General features: G+C 43.1%; 1 protein-coding gene across 12 annotated transcripts in view; it reads left to right on the top strand.

Moving 5' to 3' along the window:
* Positions 1-15,961, top strand: part of ELOVL5 (ELOVL fatty acid elongase 5) — a 72,961-nt gene that overhangs the window by 33,667 nt on the left and 23,333 nt on the right. For 8 of the 12 annotated variants that reach the window (XM_082729385.1, XM_082729396.1, XM_082729395.1 and 5 more), the window contains 2 exons: positions 10,706-10,771; positions 13,750-13,937. In XM_082729385.1, the coding sequence (XP_082585511.1) occupies positions 10,714-10,771; positions 13,750-13,937 (246 nt within the window). In that variant the 5' untranslated portion in view covers positions 10,706-10,713. Of the gene's footprint in view, positions 1-104; positions 175-3,366; positions 3,466-10,705; positions 10,772-13,749; positions 13,938-15,961 lie in introns of all 12 variants that reach the window. The other 4 variants (XM_082729389.1, XM_082729394.1, XM_082729391.1 and 1 more) reach the window with 2 other exon arrangements.

Genomic DNA, 15,961 nt, shown 5'->3' with positions numbered 1-15,961 from the left:
CTTCCATGTGCTAGTTACTAGAAGTACAAAAAAAGGTATCTCAGGTACCTCCTTCCACACTGCTGAAGAAGGTCTGAACATTGATTTTTCTCTTCCATCCACAGAGGAGTCAATGGCAACATCCCCTTAACATTCCAGAGGAATTTATCTAGAGACTCAAAAATCTCCATACTGGCAAGTATCGTTATGACATGTGATTCATCCAAAATAGAGAATAGTAGAGCTGTGAGTGGTGGATGTGGGCACAGTTCATTGCCCACGGCCTTTCCAGGGAACTCTGATATGGCTTAGCAAAACTCTTAAAACCATTGAATGTGAATTTGGTAATGGCAAAGGTCTTTGTAAGATGCTAATACAAATGTACAAATATACAAGTAATACAAATAGGTTTGTAACCTATAATGTGTGCCATGCACTCGCCAGTCTGAGTATTTGGTATGTATTTAATCACAGGAGGAATGTACTGTAATTACTTTTTAAAACATTTTATTTTTTAAGTAACCTCTACTCCCATCGTGGGGCTCAAATTCAGTCCCAAGATCAAAAGTCATATGCTGCACCAACTGAACCAGCCAGATGCCCCTGTAATTGCATTTATTTTATAAATAACAAAACCAGGGTGTAAAGGGTGAGTCACTTGCCCAAGGTCACATGGCTAGTATGGTGGAGCAGGGATCTGAACCCAAGCTGTATGGCTCCAGGATGTGTGCTCCTAACTACTGCTCCCCGTAAGTGACGGACTCACAGGGATCTTTGTACAGTGTATACTGGTCTACCTTTCAAGAAGAGGGGTCATGTCTGCATCAGTAGTAGATCTGTAGTGTATCTGCATCTGTTGATATTCTGATGTGGCAGTAAGCTGTTTGACACATGGTAGGTGCTTGTTCAATATTTGTGAATTCAGTGAGTCCGTCCCCTTTCAGGTGACTAGTAGAGAGAAAGGCAGTCATTCTGTGAGATTTCTTGGGAGCACAGGAATAAAAGCAGTCACAGGGATGACCCAAACCCAGGGCTTGATCTTTTGCCTTGTTTCTCACTGCAGCCTTGAGGGGATTAACTTCTTGTCAGCAGAACTCTGGGAGAACAGAGTTCCAAGTCCATCCGCAGCAATCTGGCCTTCATCCCCCAGCCAGGAGAGTTCTGTGTGTAGAGTAGCATTGTCTTTTCCCACGACATTGCGCTTCACCTGAGCGGAAGTCCTCGCCTGTTCTTCTTCTGTGAACAAGTGAGAATGCAGGTGTCCTACCAGAGTAACTTTGTTCAGTGAACCCCTCTCCAGATGTTTGTCAGTCAAGTGGGATGGTGTGTGGGCCCTTTTCTCCCCCTCCTGAGAACTGCGGGAAGAACTTTGAATTGGTTGGCAAGTTCTGTTCTTCAGCTGTGATCAAGAATTGCCCTAGAAGAAAGTTTGAAGGCAGTGTTACTCTCCCTCTTCCCACTGCTGAAAAAAATTATCTACATCTGAATTTCTCAGATTGAGTATATTTATGTATTGCCTTCCAAAGTAGAGAAATAATCTTTCTCAAGTGGGGAAGAAATTCCCTATGACTGTTTTGGGGGGGAGGGACTGTTAATCATTTTGGTATTTTGTTATAGTTTCTTTCACACCTTATGAGGAGAACAACTCTGTTAGAGTTCTAAATCCCTAGCACTGAAGAGCTCTTCTCTGGGGAATGCCTTCCGTAAGCAGGACTTAGTCCGTGTTTCAGGAAGCTCCCTTTGTGGGCTCGTGTGTATCACTGCATGATGCTGTTTCCCTTCTTCTATTTCATAATAGCAGGTGTATCTCCTCATTGATGGTATCACCAATAGATAATTGTTGAATGCATAGAACAAATTGCCCTTTGAGGGATTTGGGCTTTACCTAAGGATGTACAGAGTGTGGTCCCATAATACCTAAAAAAAATAAATATCCAAGTCCTATCAAAGTTGAAGTAGATATGTGCTAAACGAGTTGTCAAGACCACAGAGCTACAAGAGGCCAACAGAGAGTCTTTGTATCATCTAATCTGGGCCTGGGAGAAGGGGTTGGAAGTGAAGACTAAGGGAGAGCAGAGAGGAAAGACCACAGATGATTGACTTAAAAACAAAGCCACAGGGGTGACTCCATTGGTTTAGAAGACTGTTCTTCTCCAGCAGTGGTTAAAATAGTAATTCTTAATTAACTGGTGGCACCCAAGGAGTGGGAGATTGGGCACTTCTCTTTTAACCTATCTAATCTTTGTAGTAAGGGAAATTGATTATTGCAACATTTAAAATCCATCTCCCCACCACCACCACACACACACACATTGAACACTACACCAGAATGAAGCTGTTCAGCTTTCTTTAACCATGGAGCTAACCCGAAGCCATCCTTTGCAGTGCATATTAGTGCCCTAATTTTGCAGTTATTTATCCAAAGCCCCAAATAGGACTGTGTTTTCTCTCTACATGTGTGATGTATGGTAGACAACATGATTGTGTCAGAGTTTGTTATGCCCTTAGAATGGAGGCTAGAAAGTATGGAAATTCTACAGGAAAAAAGAATAAGCATAGGGCGCCTGAGTGGCTCATTTGGTTGGGCAACTGCCTTCTTCAGCTCAGGTCATGATCCCAGAGTCCGGGGGATTGAGTTCCGCATTGGGCTCCCAGCTCCACTGGAAGTCTGCTGCTCCCTCTGACCTTCTCCCCTCTCATGCTCTCTCTCACACACACTCTCTCTCTCTCTCTCTCAAATAAATAAAATCTTTTAAAACAAAAGAATAAGGATAGATATGTGCTTTGGCAGAGTGACAATACCACTATTGATGTGGCAGATAATTTCTCTTGAGCCAAGATTTAATCCAGAGTTGTCATTTATTTAAATGTGAGCATTCTAAAGGAATTCTCTTGTCAGTTTACTTTCATACCTGAAATCTTGCTAGTACTTAGATATTCTTCCCCTTATGATCTTTATGACAGTTTTTATATTTTAACATTTCTGAGCAAGGTATGGTTTATGTTCCTCCTCTCATTGCGGAGCTGATTTTTTCCAACCTAGAAAAACCTTTTTAAATTCAGGAAAGAGTGTTGTGACTACCAAATTAAAGCACTGTTTAATTTTTCGTGTTATTGGCAGTCAGCTCGAAGAATGTTCCCATGCCTGCCTAACACAAGTTGACTGTTAAAGAGATGAATGGGTTGGAGAAGAGAAAGTGGAGGGAGATTTCATCCTGACCCCCTTGTAGCTCGTCAGCTCAGTTGACTCAGTTTTACATGAACTATGACAAGTCAAAGAATAAATAAACCAGATGTCATGAGGAAGTTATGCTAAACAGTAGTTAAATGTCTGCAGTAAACACATCTGTAAGCCAAAAGCCATGTCTGACTTGACTGATTTTGCAGGAAAGGGAGTTATCGCAGCAAGCCGACTGCTGCCTACTGTCATCACCTTAGCAGCAAGAAGAGCCAATACTTGACCCTACAGATCTCTACTACTTACCTGTGAGTCCAGGAAATTAACTTTCTTTACTATAGTAAATTTTTAAAAATCTTGATGTCTCTTAAAACAGATTTACCCTAAGATCTTAATACTTTTCAGTTGCTGAACAACCTTCCAGCTTTCTCCCGCTGCAGCTATAAACAGCCAAGATGATAGCGTTTGCATTCTTAGTGAGACCGAAAACTCGTCTTGAGAGCTACGGTGGAAGAACTTTCTATGCCATTTCTCATTAACCCCAGCACCCTTCTGTTGTCACCACCACCCCATCCCCCACCATTCTCTTATATTTTGTGATCCCTCTTGGGAGCCAAATGGAAAGGAGGGGGGTGCAACTGTTCTGCTTAAAGCTTAGTGCAGTGTCTTTTTTCAGACAAGCCCCCAGCAAACTCTTTGATAGCAGATCAAAGGCACAGTAATGCTTATTTAACCTCACACAGGTGATTCACCTGGCCGTACTCCTCCTGGAGGGAGCTGACAGATGGATTTTCCACATGAGCAGGGCTCTCTTCGGAGGATGCTGTTTTTGCCCTTTTGAGGTCTGCTTACATCAGGGTGTTCAGGTTTCTGCATTTCATTCTGTGGTGGTTGCAATGTTTCTCTTGTGTTCAGGCCTAAGGCACACCTCAGTCCTGTAATTCTTAGTATGGGTGGCAGGAACTTGTCTCAGGACACAGAATTAATATTTGATTCAGGGTGCCTGGGCGGCTCAGTCAGTTAAGTGTCTGCCTTCAGCTCAGGTCATGATCTCAGGTCCTGGGATCAAGTCCCACATCATTGGGCTCCCTGCTCAGTGGAGAGTCTGCTTCCCGCTCTCCATCTGCCCTTCCCCACCCCACCCCCGCCTGTGTGTGTGCTCGCTCGCTCTCTCAAGTGAATAAATTTCTTAAAAAAATATTTGATTCGGATATGGGTATGCTGAACTCTCACACCCTCTTATAATCTAGGGTAATTTAAGGGAGTGGCCATACCCCGTTAGTTTTCTTAGTGAGATACTTATGGTGAGGCACAATTATAATACAGTCGCATGGTTACCACAAACACTCCAGAATTTGATAGTGGGAAGTGGCTTGCAACTAAGAGTATCCTTTGAAAAATGTGCATAAAAGAGGAAAATCTATTTTTCTTTTGTGGGGGGACGGTGGAGGGGCAGAGGAAGAGAGAGACTCTTAAGCAGACTCCATGCTTAGTGTGGAGGGCTTGAGATCATGGGCTTGAGATCATGACCTGAGCTGAAATCCAGAGGGACATGCTTTTTTTTTTTTTTTAAGATTTTATTTATTTATTTATTTATTTGACAGAGAGAGATTACAAGTAGGCAGAGAGGCAGGCAGAGAGAGAGAGGAGGAAGCAGGCTCCCTGCTGAGCAGAGAGCCCGATGCGGGACTCGATCCCAGGACCCTGAGATCATGACCTGAGCCGAAGGCAGCGGCTTAACCCACTGAGCCACCCAGGCGCCCCCAGAGGGACATGCTTAACCGACTGAGCCCCTCAGTCTATTCTAATTTACTTGCTTGCCTCTGATTTCTACCCTTATCCCATTTTTATTGTCATTATTTTTTCTGTGTGGCTTATGAATGAACTAGTGAATACTTGGAATACTGTCATAGAATTTTTTTTCAACAGATCCTGTTGCTTCCCATCATGACCAACTCTGAGAAGCCCTGTAGGTTGAGTGGGCATCAGAGATTTAGGGCTACGGAGGCTGGGGAAGCAATGCTTGGCCTGGTGTCAGTGTGATCTGGTTCCTGGGAGGTGCTGACCACCCCCTTTTCCTGTCTCTTTGGGGAACCAGCCAGATCAAAGAATGGCTTATTCTTTTGCTTCATTTAGGACCCGAGCTTCTCTACCATGGGCCCAGTGCCTGGGCTTGGTCCCTGCTAGTACAATTGTATGGAGCAGCTGTTTTCCCACTTGGCCCAACTTGCCCAAGCTGCCGGTAGGGTGACTTGGATTACTGAGAAGGGGTGTTTTTGGCCCACGGGCAGCCTGGCAGAGGGGGGACTGCAACCGTCCGGCCGCCCACAGACCTGGCAGTACAGTTGAATGTCTTGTGCAAAGTGGGTCATATCGTTCTCATGATTGCAGATCACTAGGCAAAGAGTCCAGGGTTTTTCCAGGACTGTTTGCCTCTCCTGTTCTGTTAGAGAACTATAAAAGAGTAGAGCTGGGCCCATAGACCTCTCAGCAAGTGCCGGATCCACCCAGTAGGGTGGGCCGGCCCCGCCTGGCTGTGAAGAATTCATTTGCTGAGACCTTTTGTACTGTTCCTGTGGCTCAGCAAGGGAGGTGATGAGGAAAAGGGCATGGTGCTGGCAAGCCGCCTGCAGCCAGGATGAGGGGACGGTGGCAGTGAGAGCAATTAAGCTTTGGCATCTTCTGTTCCCAGCCTTTTGGCCACGTGCTCTCTGCAAGCTGTGCCATGTGGTTGCTTTCTGTGGCTCACCACCGAGTGAGCTCCGGGTGCCAGGCGGAGAGTGGGGGACAGAAGGCCTCTCATGTTGCTGCCATCCACTACCCCTCTCCCCCCGCCTAGCCTGTGGCCTTTGAACATGCCATGCACGTGCTGGCGTTGGGGCCCCTGCACTCACCTATCCCTCTAACTGGAATGCCCTTTGCCTCGATGTTCCTTCTGTTCAGGTGTCTGCTGTCTAGTGCCCTTGTACATCAGGGGGCCTTGTACATTCTCCAAAGTGGATCCTGTTCCATGACCCCACCCCCGACCCCTGCTGTATTACTTGCTTGCTGATAGTCCCTTTACATAACAGATTCTGTATGTGTGTGTTTCTCCGCCAGCGTGGAGTTTTGTCTTGTTCCTGCTGCGTCCCTCAGTGCCTTTGTGCCTGGCACATAGAGGGCACTTGGTAGGTGGACGGCGGGAGTGAAAAAGTGGGTACACGGTACGGACGGATACCAGATACGTGGCTGGCCAGACAGAAACGTGAGCTGACACTGGGGAAATAATGAAAGTAAAGCTTTGACGACAGTTTCTTGGTAACCTGGGTAAAAACAAACACCTGCATCTGACAGGATTACCATACACGTCCAGCTGTGGGTGTGGTAGAGGGAGTTTGGGGGGAACCTTTCACACGGCAGAGTCCAGCCCAGAATCAGGCCTGTGGTTCACAGACCAGCACTCCACTGAGTCAGGGCCTGTGTGCCAGGGACCATCTCTGCCCATGCTTTCACTCCCTTCCCTGTGGATATTTCAGGAGTAACACACACTCCTCCCTTACTATTCTCCACATATGTTCTTGCAGAGAATGTTTTGCTAGCTGTTTCATGTGTTCCTAAGTTTGATTGTGAGAAGTTCTGCCAACCTAAGACAGGAATTCTCACATGAAAAAGAAATGCAGTCTAAGAACAGATGTGCTATTACAGAGAAAATCATATGTTGTGTGTGCTTTTATAGAGATGTTCCATCTCAGCGAGTCACAGGAGTGCTCCTGGGCCTGCCAGCTTCCTCGGGGCCTCTTTTCAAGATGGGTTTAGACTGGGGTTGCTCAGACAGATGGCTTGTCACAGAATTCTTGAATATCTCCAAATACTAAATTTCACAGTTTCTTCTGGTAACCTGCTGCTGGCTTCAGGATTCTTGGACTGAAATTTTACCTTATGTTTAATCAAGCTGCTTTTCTGTTGCTGTGATGTTAGCCTAGATTCTCAAACTGAACGCTGTCCTAGGCATTGTTCTTACAATGATGTGTCGTTATACCAGTTCCTGGGCCTCCTTTTTTCCAAGACCACTCATGTTCTTCCTACCTCCCAACACTCTCCCACAGGTCAGTTCCTTGTCATGTTTGACTTCTTTTTTTTCCCCTACTTGTTTCCACCTTTTCTATATCCTCCTTATATTAAAAACAAAAACAAAACAAAACTGGTTACAGCCCTCTGGTTAAATTGGTTAAAAGTTAGAATGATTCTGGGATGCCTGGGTGGCTCAGTTGGTTAAGCAGCTGCCTTCGGCTCAGGTCATGATCCCAGCGTCCTGGGATCGAGTCCCACATCGGGCTCCTTGCTCGGCAGGGAGCCTGCTTCTCCCTCTGCCTCTGCCTGCCTCTCTGTCTGCCTGTGCTCGCTCGCGCTCTCTCCCTCTGTCTCTGAAAAATAAATAAAATCTTAAAAAAAAAAAAAAAAAGTTAGAATGATTCCCTTGTCAGGTCTTTTCCTCGTGCTAGATCCCATGTTACTGTTACTTGAATGGCGTCTCGACAGCTGATTAGTATTAAGTACACAGCTTGTTGTAGTATGCACCGTTCTGACACCCACTCATTCGCTGGATGAGCTTGGTTTTGTTTTCGGTTTATAGCCCCGGGCTTCCTTCTGCCCTGTGAATGTCAAGTTTGTTCTAGGTTTCTAGGTCTGCTCCTTTGCCTCTGCCCCTGCTCAGCAACACTCTGTACACAGTAGGTGCTTGGTATTTGTGAATCTCATCACTACATTCATTTCAGCCTTGTTCTCCTTGATTACTGCCTCCTATTAACAGCTCCTCTCTCGGTGATGCTATCAGCTCACCTATCTTCAATTGCTGTCCGCCTTGAAGGGGAAGTTGTGGGTGGGTTGTCAGGATGACTAGGGGCTCACTGATGGCATTGAGTGCACAGGGACCAGGGACAGAAGGCCGGCAGTGCCCTGCTGAGAAACACAAGCAGCCATTGATGGCGGTATCCCTCGTGGAGCTGAACCTGTTGCGGACCTACAGCGGAAAACCTTTATTGAGGCCTTAGTGCATGCCTGGCACTGCTCTAGGGATTTAATGTGTATTAAATCATTTGATCTTCTTAACCTTTGAGGCAATTACTGTACATTTGCCACCATTTTACAGATGAGAGGTTAAATAACATGTCCAAAGTCACATTGTTAGTAAGTGGACAAAATGGATTTCAAACCTAGGTGGTGTTGGGGCACTGGGTGGCTCATTTGGTTAAGCATCTGCCTTTGGCTCAGCTCACGGTCCTGGGGTTCTGGGATTGAGCCCCACATCTGGCTCCCTACTCAGCAGGGAGTCTGCTTCTCTCTCTCCCTCTGCCACACCCCTGGCTCATGCATGAGCACATTCTCTCTCTCTCTCTCAAAAATAAATGAAATCTGAAGGAAAAAAAAAAAAAAAGTGCTATGATGAAGAGCCCAGCACTTACCCACCTAATCACCTGCCAGCCTGTTATCCTGTATACCTGCTCTCAGCCCCTTTTTGCTTAATACCTGATTTTTATATCTGTAATATGATCCATTCATAAGCTATGTATTCATTAAGTAAAAGCAGGATCTAGATTTAAAATGTTTTGGAAGAAGGTGGATTTGTCGCTGGTGGGCAGCTTGTCCATCAGTGACTCAGTGCAGTAGTCAACGTGTTCATAACCTTGTTCCTCCTTGTGCCTGTTTGCTTTTCATTGGGGATTAAGGGGACCTCGTGACCTCCATATACATGGTCCACCATCCATCACAGATAAAGTTAAATTTTATTAGAATGATCTCAATTTCACAAAAACAGGATGTTTGTTCTAGGTGATTTTCAGTAGATGATGAAAAAAATAGATACAGTTAAATTATTTTCCAGCTGTTAGACTTTGAATAGATAAAGCATCCTTAAATGGATGGCATCCTTTTTAAGAGGAATTCTGCTTAGGAAATATAAAGCTTAACCAATTCTCAAATCTTCTAGAATTTCTGTCCCCTGAAGAGGTTCAGTTTTGGGCAGGAAAATGGGTCAGAACCAGAATGGTCTTAGGAATACAGTATATTAAAAAGCTGTATAATTTTCAGGATTTCAGAAGTGACCTAGTACTGTGATTGTGTATAATTGTTGGCACTTGTATGTGTAGAGGTTGGTGGCTTCCTGGTTTCCAGCCATGGGTTGAGGGAGTCAGTACCTTTCCTGTGCACCCCACTCCCCACCCCTAACCCAGGGTGGAAGGGACAGGTGTAAGAAGAGAACTCTGGTAACTACTACTTTCTAAGTGTTCTTGGTGGTCTCTGTCTCATTGCTGGCTAGATTGACACAGTTGTAACTACTAGAGTCCACGGATGAAGGGAAGTTTTATCCATGAAATTAGCCAAAGAGCACACATACTTCAGTGCCATAAGCCAAGAAAGAGAAGTATCATTAAATGATTAACAGCTTACTTTACTTAATAAAACCAATTTTGCCTTTGCCCTTGGAAAGTAAAATATTTGTGGTTAATTCTGTGAAGAGTAAATGTATGCCTTCTAACTTTAATATAGAAAATAGTATTTGAAAAAATACTTAGCTCTACTGTAAATGTATATCTTAAATGGGAAATGTGGGGAGCTATAAAATCTTAGAAGATAAAGGTAAATCTGTAACTACGGATAGACTATATTTCCAAGATGTTTTAAGTGAAAGCAAGCAAGTAATATATACTCCTTAATATAACATTGTTTTCTCTTTGTTCACTGTAACCTCCACAGTAAGAATATATTTTATATCACAACATATATCAGCATACTTATGTGATACAATAACAGAGGTTTATGAAAATATTCATTCTCACTGGAGGGAGAGCACTCTGATTAATATTACTATAATTGCTTTCTAATGCTAAGTTGACCTAATCATCTAGTAATGGGTTGAAATCCACAATTGTAAAAACAATTGATATGACCCCTTTTGTGCTCAGAAGAGAAAAGTCTCGAGGTATGTCCAAGAAATGTTACCATAGGTTCTTTCTGACAGTGGGGCTTCGGGATTGTGGTTGGAGCGAAGTGATGAGGTTTTTTGTTTGTTTGTTTTTTTGTTTTCTTTTTTCCATGGACATGAAATATTTTTAAATAATAATTAATGAAGATAGCAAGCAGAGGACTCCATCTCTTCACTGTGGCCTTCCTGTCTCCAACATGGCTCTTCCTTTCTTGGCTACAGTCTTACCTCAAGCTCTGGTTCCTGCCCAGATGGGATCTTCTCCCGTCTGCCGCTTTTTTCAGTCCAGTTCCACTCTTCTCCCCACTGAGATTCCAGCTTCACGGAAAGCATTTTTATGGAACTGCGAAAAGAACTTTAGAAAACTGGCACTTCATTTATAAAGTGAATTCACGGGATTCTGTCTTTCCTTTGGTTTTCAAATTAGACACAGCACACAAGTAACTTTGGGAGTTAAAAAAAAATTTCAGCATAACCTTGTCTGTAGCATGTTCTTTGAAAAGGATTTGTTCTTGTTCTTTTATGAAAAAGCACTGTATAAAAAGCATTTTGAGTAGAGATTAATCAATGTCTGTTTTTCTTAATAGGTTTTAAAATGGAAAATTTTGATGCATCACGTAGTACCTATTTCAAGGCATTGCTAGGCCCCCGAGGTAAGGTGGTTTTGGTTTTGCTCCCCTCCCCTTATGGATACTTATAAATATTGCATGAACAGATTCTAGAAAACATTAGCATCTTCTATGATAAAACTAACGCTTTGTCCTGGATAACAAGGGGCTTAGAAAAGTCCTGTGATGTCGGTCTTGAAGTGGTGAAGTGTCCCTGGCTATTGGAGCAGACACACAGCTACTGTGACCCTCTGCTGACTGTAGCTGGGGGTTCAGATTATGCTAGAAAGTTTGCAGCCCAGGAATGCTGCAGATTTTACCATCACTGGTGGAACGTTTTCCTCAGTTCTTGCGAGTCTGCAGCTGAGACTGGTTTCCAAAATGCACTGCTGGAGTAATTTAAAACGTGTCCCCTTTTACAATTTTAAAGACTTACTAATGTCCTTTCATGTTGTGTCACATCAGTGGGTAAATATATACACCTCACTTTTTATACTTTTTTATACTTTTTTTATGCTTTTTTATACTTCATCGTTTGTTTCCTCTTAGGAAGTAAATCAGCTCCATATTGCGCTCTTTGAATGTCATCTGTAATGATACATGATGTATCTATAAAGAAGGAACTTTTTAGGTTCACAGAGTCATTAAAAAATTGCAAGAAGCTTTTAAATAGATGAAAAGATTCAGTTTCACTTCTGAAAACAGCGAAAGAAATTCAGTCTCTTAGCGTGGTAGAAATGAAATGTGTTTGATAGCAGTGATGATGTGGGAAAAGAGTCTACCTGGTATGACCTCTCTGAAGGGTAATTGTGTCTTCCATTGAAATAAAAATGCACATGCCCTTTGACTCAGCTATTTGACTCCTGAGCCTTCATCCTAGAACTTGTCTTGATCAGATATGTGAAGATAGGAATAAGGGTGTTCTCTGCAGCATTGCTTGACAAGACTGGGAATAATCTAGGTGCCCATCAGGAGGGGGTAGGTTAAATCAATTACTGTATAGCCAAATGAGAAAAACAAGTTAGATCATCTTGAATATTTACTTGCATTGAGATGATGCCTTATTTCAACCGTATGGGTCAAAAGAATCCAATTTTAAACAGCTGAAACAATAATAAACATGACCAAGATTGAGAAAACTCCTGAGTTTTTTCAGGGACTCAGGACACTTGTTCTTGTCATTTTCTACTTTGTATTCTCAGTATATCAACAGTTGTGTACCTAGAAAAGTCCCTCCACCTTTCATGGCTGCAGAAGCCACAGGTGGCACCTGCCGAAGAGAAGGAAAACATGTGATTGCTTGCATAAATTTGAGAATAAGGAAACTCTTCCCCAGCACCTTTCACCCAACCGCCATTTCCTCAGAGCTCCATGGCCACAATTGTTTCACATGCCCGTGTCTGAACAAGTCAGCACAGGGTGGCAGAGACTACCAGAGTTGGCTCGAGCCCTGGGGACTTCCTGCCTGGAGATACAGTGGGGCTGTAAGTACTGGAAGTATTTGGCAATATAGAAAGAGATTGCACATATGGCATATGGCCTTATGAAATTTCAAAAGCAAGGTGTAAAATAGAGCATTAAGTGAAAGGAAATGGGAGGAGGTTTCTGTGTGTGCATTTACTGTTTGTGATCTATATGTGCACACAAACATATGTAACAGTCTAATGTTAGTTGCTAAATGAGAATTTGTTTTCTCACAGTTGATAGCCAGGGCCCAGAGTTGAGAACACAAGGCATTAAGAACCTCCTCCTTTAAGTCCACTGGGACCACCTTAGCCTAAGTAATGGGGAGAGGAGGGAGGGCATCTTCCTCTAAAGCCATTGCAGGAGCACTACAGAGAGACACTGGGTGAATTTAGAATGTCTGCAAGAAAGGAGACTGACAACCTGTTCTCCAACTGGATGGCTGCTTTTCCTGCAAGATCAAGAGAAAAAGTATTGGGGAAGGTAGCAGGATGGCTCAGTCAGGAGGTCAAAGCGGGGACAGAGACTATGCTTACTAGCTGCTGCTTCTCTGAAGATGGAGGAGGCAAAACGTACATGCGCCTCTGAGCTCCAGAGTAGGTGACCTTGGAGAGGAGAGAAGATTGAGGAGTGAAAGGTTTTGGGGGGGGGCTCATCAAAGCAGCATACCAAGGGGAATGTGCTGCAGAGGTGGCTTCCTGGGCATCGATCACAGGCTGAAGTTGACTTACAGGGGACAGGTTAACACCAGGGGGAGGATTGGCTGCCAGGGAGTTTACCCCCATCCAAAGAGAGGGCTGTCAGATTGCTCCCACAGCTATAGCTGCGTGGGACTAATTTTCCTCATCCCTGTAGGGAAAGGAGGAGGAGAGAGCAGGGGAGAGCTCTCCTCCCCCTGTAGCATCTTTGAAACAGTGTAGGTCTTCTCTCTCAAGCTGCTGCTGCTCCTGTGGTTCCCTAAATAGTCACCGCACTGGTCCTTGCTACCTCACCCCTTTTTATTTTTCCTTAAAAAGTACTGTCCCCTCTGCTGTTGACCATTGCACTCATAGTAGATACTGCCTTTCTCATTGGGGTGACTGTGACTGTCGTTAAGCTGGATGAATAGCCCATTTTCTCTGAGTCTGCACCTGCTGGGCAGACTAGCAGACACTTCAGGTGAGGACTCTGGAGTTCAAAAAGACTGTCATTTGTGGAGTTCTGTTATCTTGTGCATCAGTCAGCAGCTCTGGTCGGTAAATACAGTTAGTGGCAAATTTAGCTTTCTCCTTGCTTTCTTTAAGATTCTTTGGAATACGTATTATTTTTACTTAGCAAAAACCATATATGATATGCACATTACTCAGAACACATAACAGGAGCTTCACCTTGTATGACAAATATTGAAAACTCCTGCTTCCTCTTCCAGTTGCTTCGTTGGCATTAGGAACTGGAGTATCAGATGACTATTTTATAAAATTATGGGGAGAGAAGATTTTTAATGTTTGGGGAAAAAAGTTGTAGTTGTTTTCATATCTGCCTTATTAATCACTAAATATTTTTCTTTTATTACTTTCCAGATACCAGAGTAAAAGGATGGTTTCTTCTGGACAATTATATACCTACTTTTATCTGCTCTGTCATATACTTACTAATTGTATGGCTGGGACCCAAATACATGAAGAATAGGCAGCCGTTCTCTTGCCGGAGAATTTTAGTGGTCTATAACCTTGGCCTCACATTGCTGTCTCTCTATATGTTCTGTGAGGTAGGTCTCTCCCTTAAATGTGCTCTGATCACCATCCTGAATGGTGTTCCTAAATGAGGAAGGGCAGCTGTGTTGCAGGGTGGGATGGGGGACTGGGAGAGCAAATACATTAATCCATTTTGAGTATGTTTTAAAATTGATTTTTCTAAAATGCCAGAGTTGTTTTTATAAATATGCCTTCTAGAATATCTAAAATAGAAGCCTTTGCTATTGATTGTTTTGTGATGCTTCATATCATATTCAGAATTAAGTAGTTCCAGAAATACATTTATGCAGGCAGAATACAGGGTGGAAAATGAACAAAATGTGAAAAACAGATCTGTGAACATTTTATTATTTAAGCATTTAATAAATACAGGATTTTCATTTGGAGGTGGGAGAGGAAGGAAGTGGGTAGCAGTTGTGTTTGGTATGTTTTTTGGTAAGTCGGCCTGATCTGATAACTGTAAATAGCTTTGAGATTTGACAAATTCAGTTTTTAAAAGCTAAAAGGAGTGTATGGTGAGATCTGCGTTTAAGATTTGAATGGTCTGTAAGTTTGGGCCAAATTATTTTTTCTATATAACTGGGATGTTGAAAAACTATTATTTGAAGATCTTGGAGGCAGACATTATAGCTGAAATAAAAATGAAAGAAACTGGAATCAAAACTTAGGTCCTCCCTGTTTTTCATTGTTGTGTAATACAGGCTTTAAGGCTAATGGGGGGGGGGGAGCTGCCCTCCGAGGGTAAGCACAGTTTGTGTACGGTTTTAGGGGAGGGACTCCACCTTTCAGGCTTACAGTACAAATGTCTCGCAACCCAAAACTATTGTTCTATCTCTAGGTGGAGAATTTAGCCACATACAAACATTTGCAAGCACTCCCTTTTAGATTTTTAACCTTTTATTGTGGCTTTAATTCTCCAAGGAGTAGTAAAGAAGAAGATAAGGGAAGGAGGGGGAAATCAAAATGAATCTTAAATTTGTGTTGAGAGGAAAGAATGAATTCTCCATCCGCCTGAGCCCCCTTCATCCTGCCTCCCTGTCTGTGTGCATGTGGTTGTGTGTGAGAGTGCGTCTGAGTGCTTACACCAGTGCAGAACACTCTGATCGTGAGAGGTATTTATTGCACCTGTGGGAGGTCTGGACCTTGTTCGCCTATGTGTGTTTCATAAGCCAGCTAAAGAGTTTAGGAATAGAATGGTAGATGCTGTTATCATTATGTTTATGCTTGATACTCTGTGAAATGCTTACAACCCCCTTTTTCACTTTTTCTGTCCTGTTCTAGAATGAAGGCAGTTTAATTAGCCTCCAAGATGGATATTGCAGGACTGGAGGCAGGGCAGTGCATAGGAATGACTCCTGGGCGCAGCACTGTGCACGTCTCTGTGTTCAAGGGACAAAGCTACAGCAAAGTGTCAGGTTTTTTAGAGTTAATTGTTTACTTTCCCATAATTGATAGATGATACAGCCATTTCCTTAAGAAAGCTTTTGTAGAGTTTATTGTTATACATAGCAGTATTCTAGAGAAAAAATATTTAAGATTATTAAATCTTCTAGAAATTAAGGATCTGCCTTATGGGTTTCTCAAGCCCTGGAGATAGAGCCAGAACTTCGTAATTAACTTCTCTCAAACAGATCATTCTTGGTGGAAAGAGGGGAAGAACAGTGCTGTATAAATTGCTGCTGTGTGCATAGGACTGAATTTGTATGGTCCAGAAGCACTGTGGTAGGAAATACAGATTTTCCTCTGACAGCTTGGCGAGAACTAGACGTGACATTGAGCCATCTGAGCACTGGATGAAGAGACCTAAGAAATAATACAGTGGAGGAAAACAGTCCTAACTGACGATTTAGAGTACGTACAATAGTAATCCTAAGGAGGCAGTAATTCTTTAATTTAAATCCAGTTTCTAAAATATGTCCAGAGCAGCTGTTCCTGAGTTGAAAATAAGCCCCACATTTTACTACTTGTTATATGTATTTGCATTTGATTTTTGTTTGACTTTTTTCCCTGTATGTACATTAGTAATACCATTAGTAAT

This window comes from Mustela nivalis (genome assembly GCF_964662115.1).
Source record: "Mustela nivalis genome assembly, chromosome: 5".
In the NCBI taxonomy this organism is placed as follows: Eukaryota; Metazoa; Chordata; class Mammalia; order Carnivora; family Mustelidae; genus Mustela; species Mustela nivalis.
The sequence above is the reverse complement of the archived record's forward strand: the minus strand, read 5'-3'. Positions and strand labels throughout refer to the sequence as shown.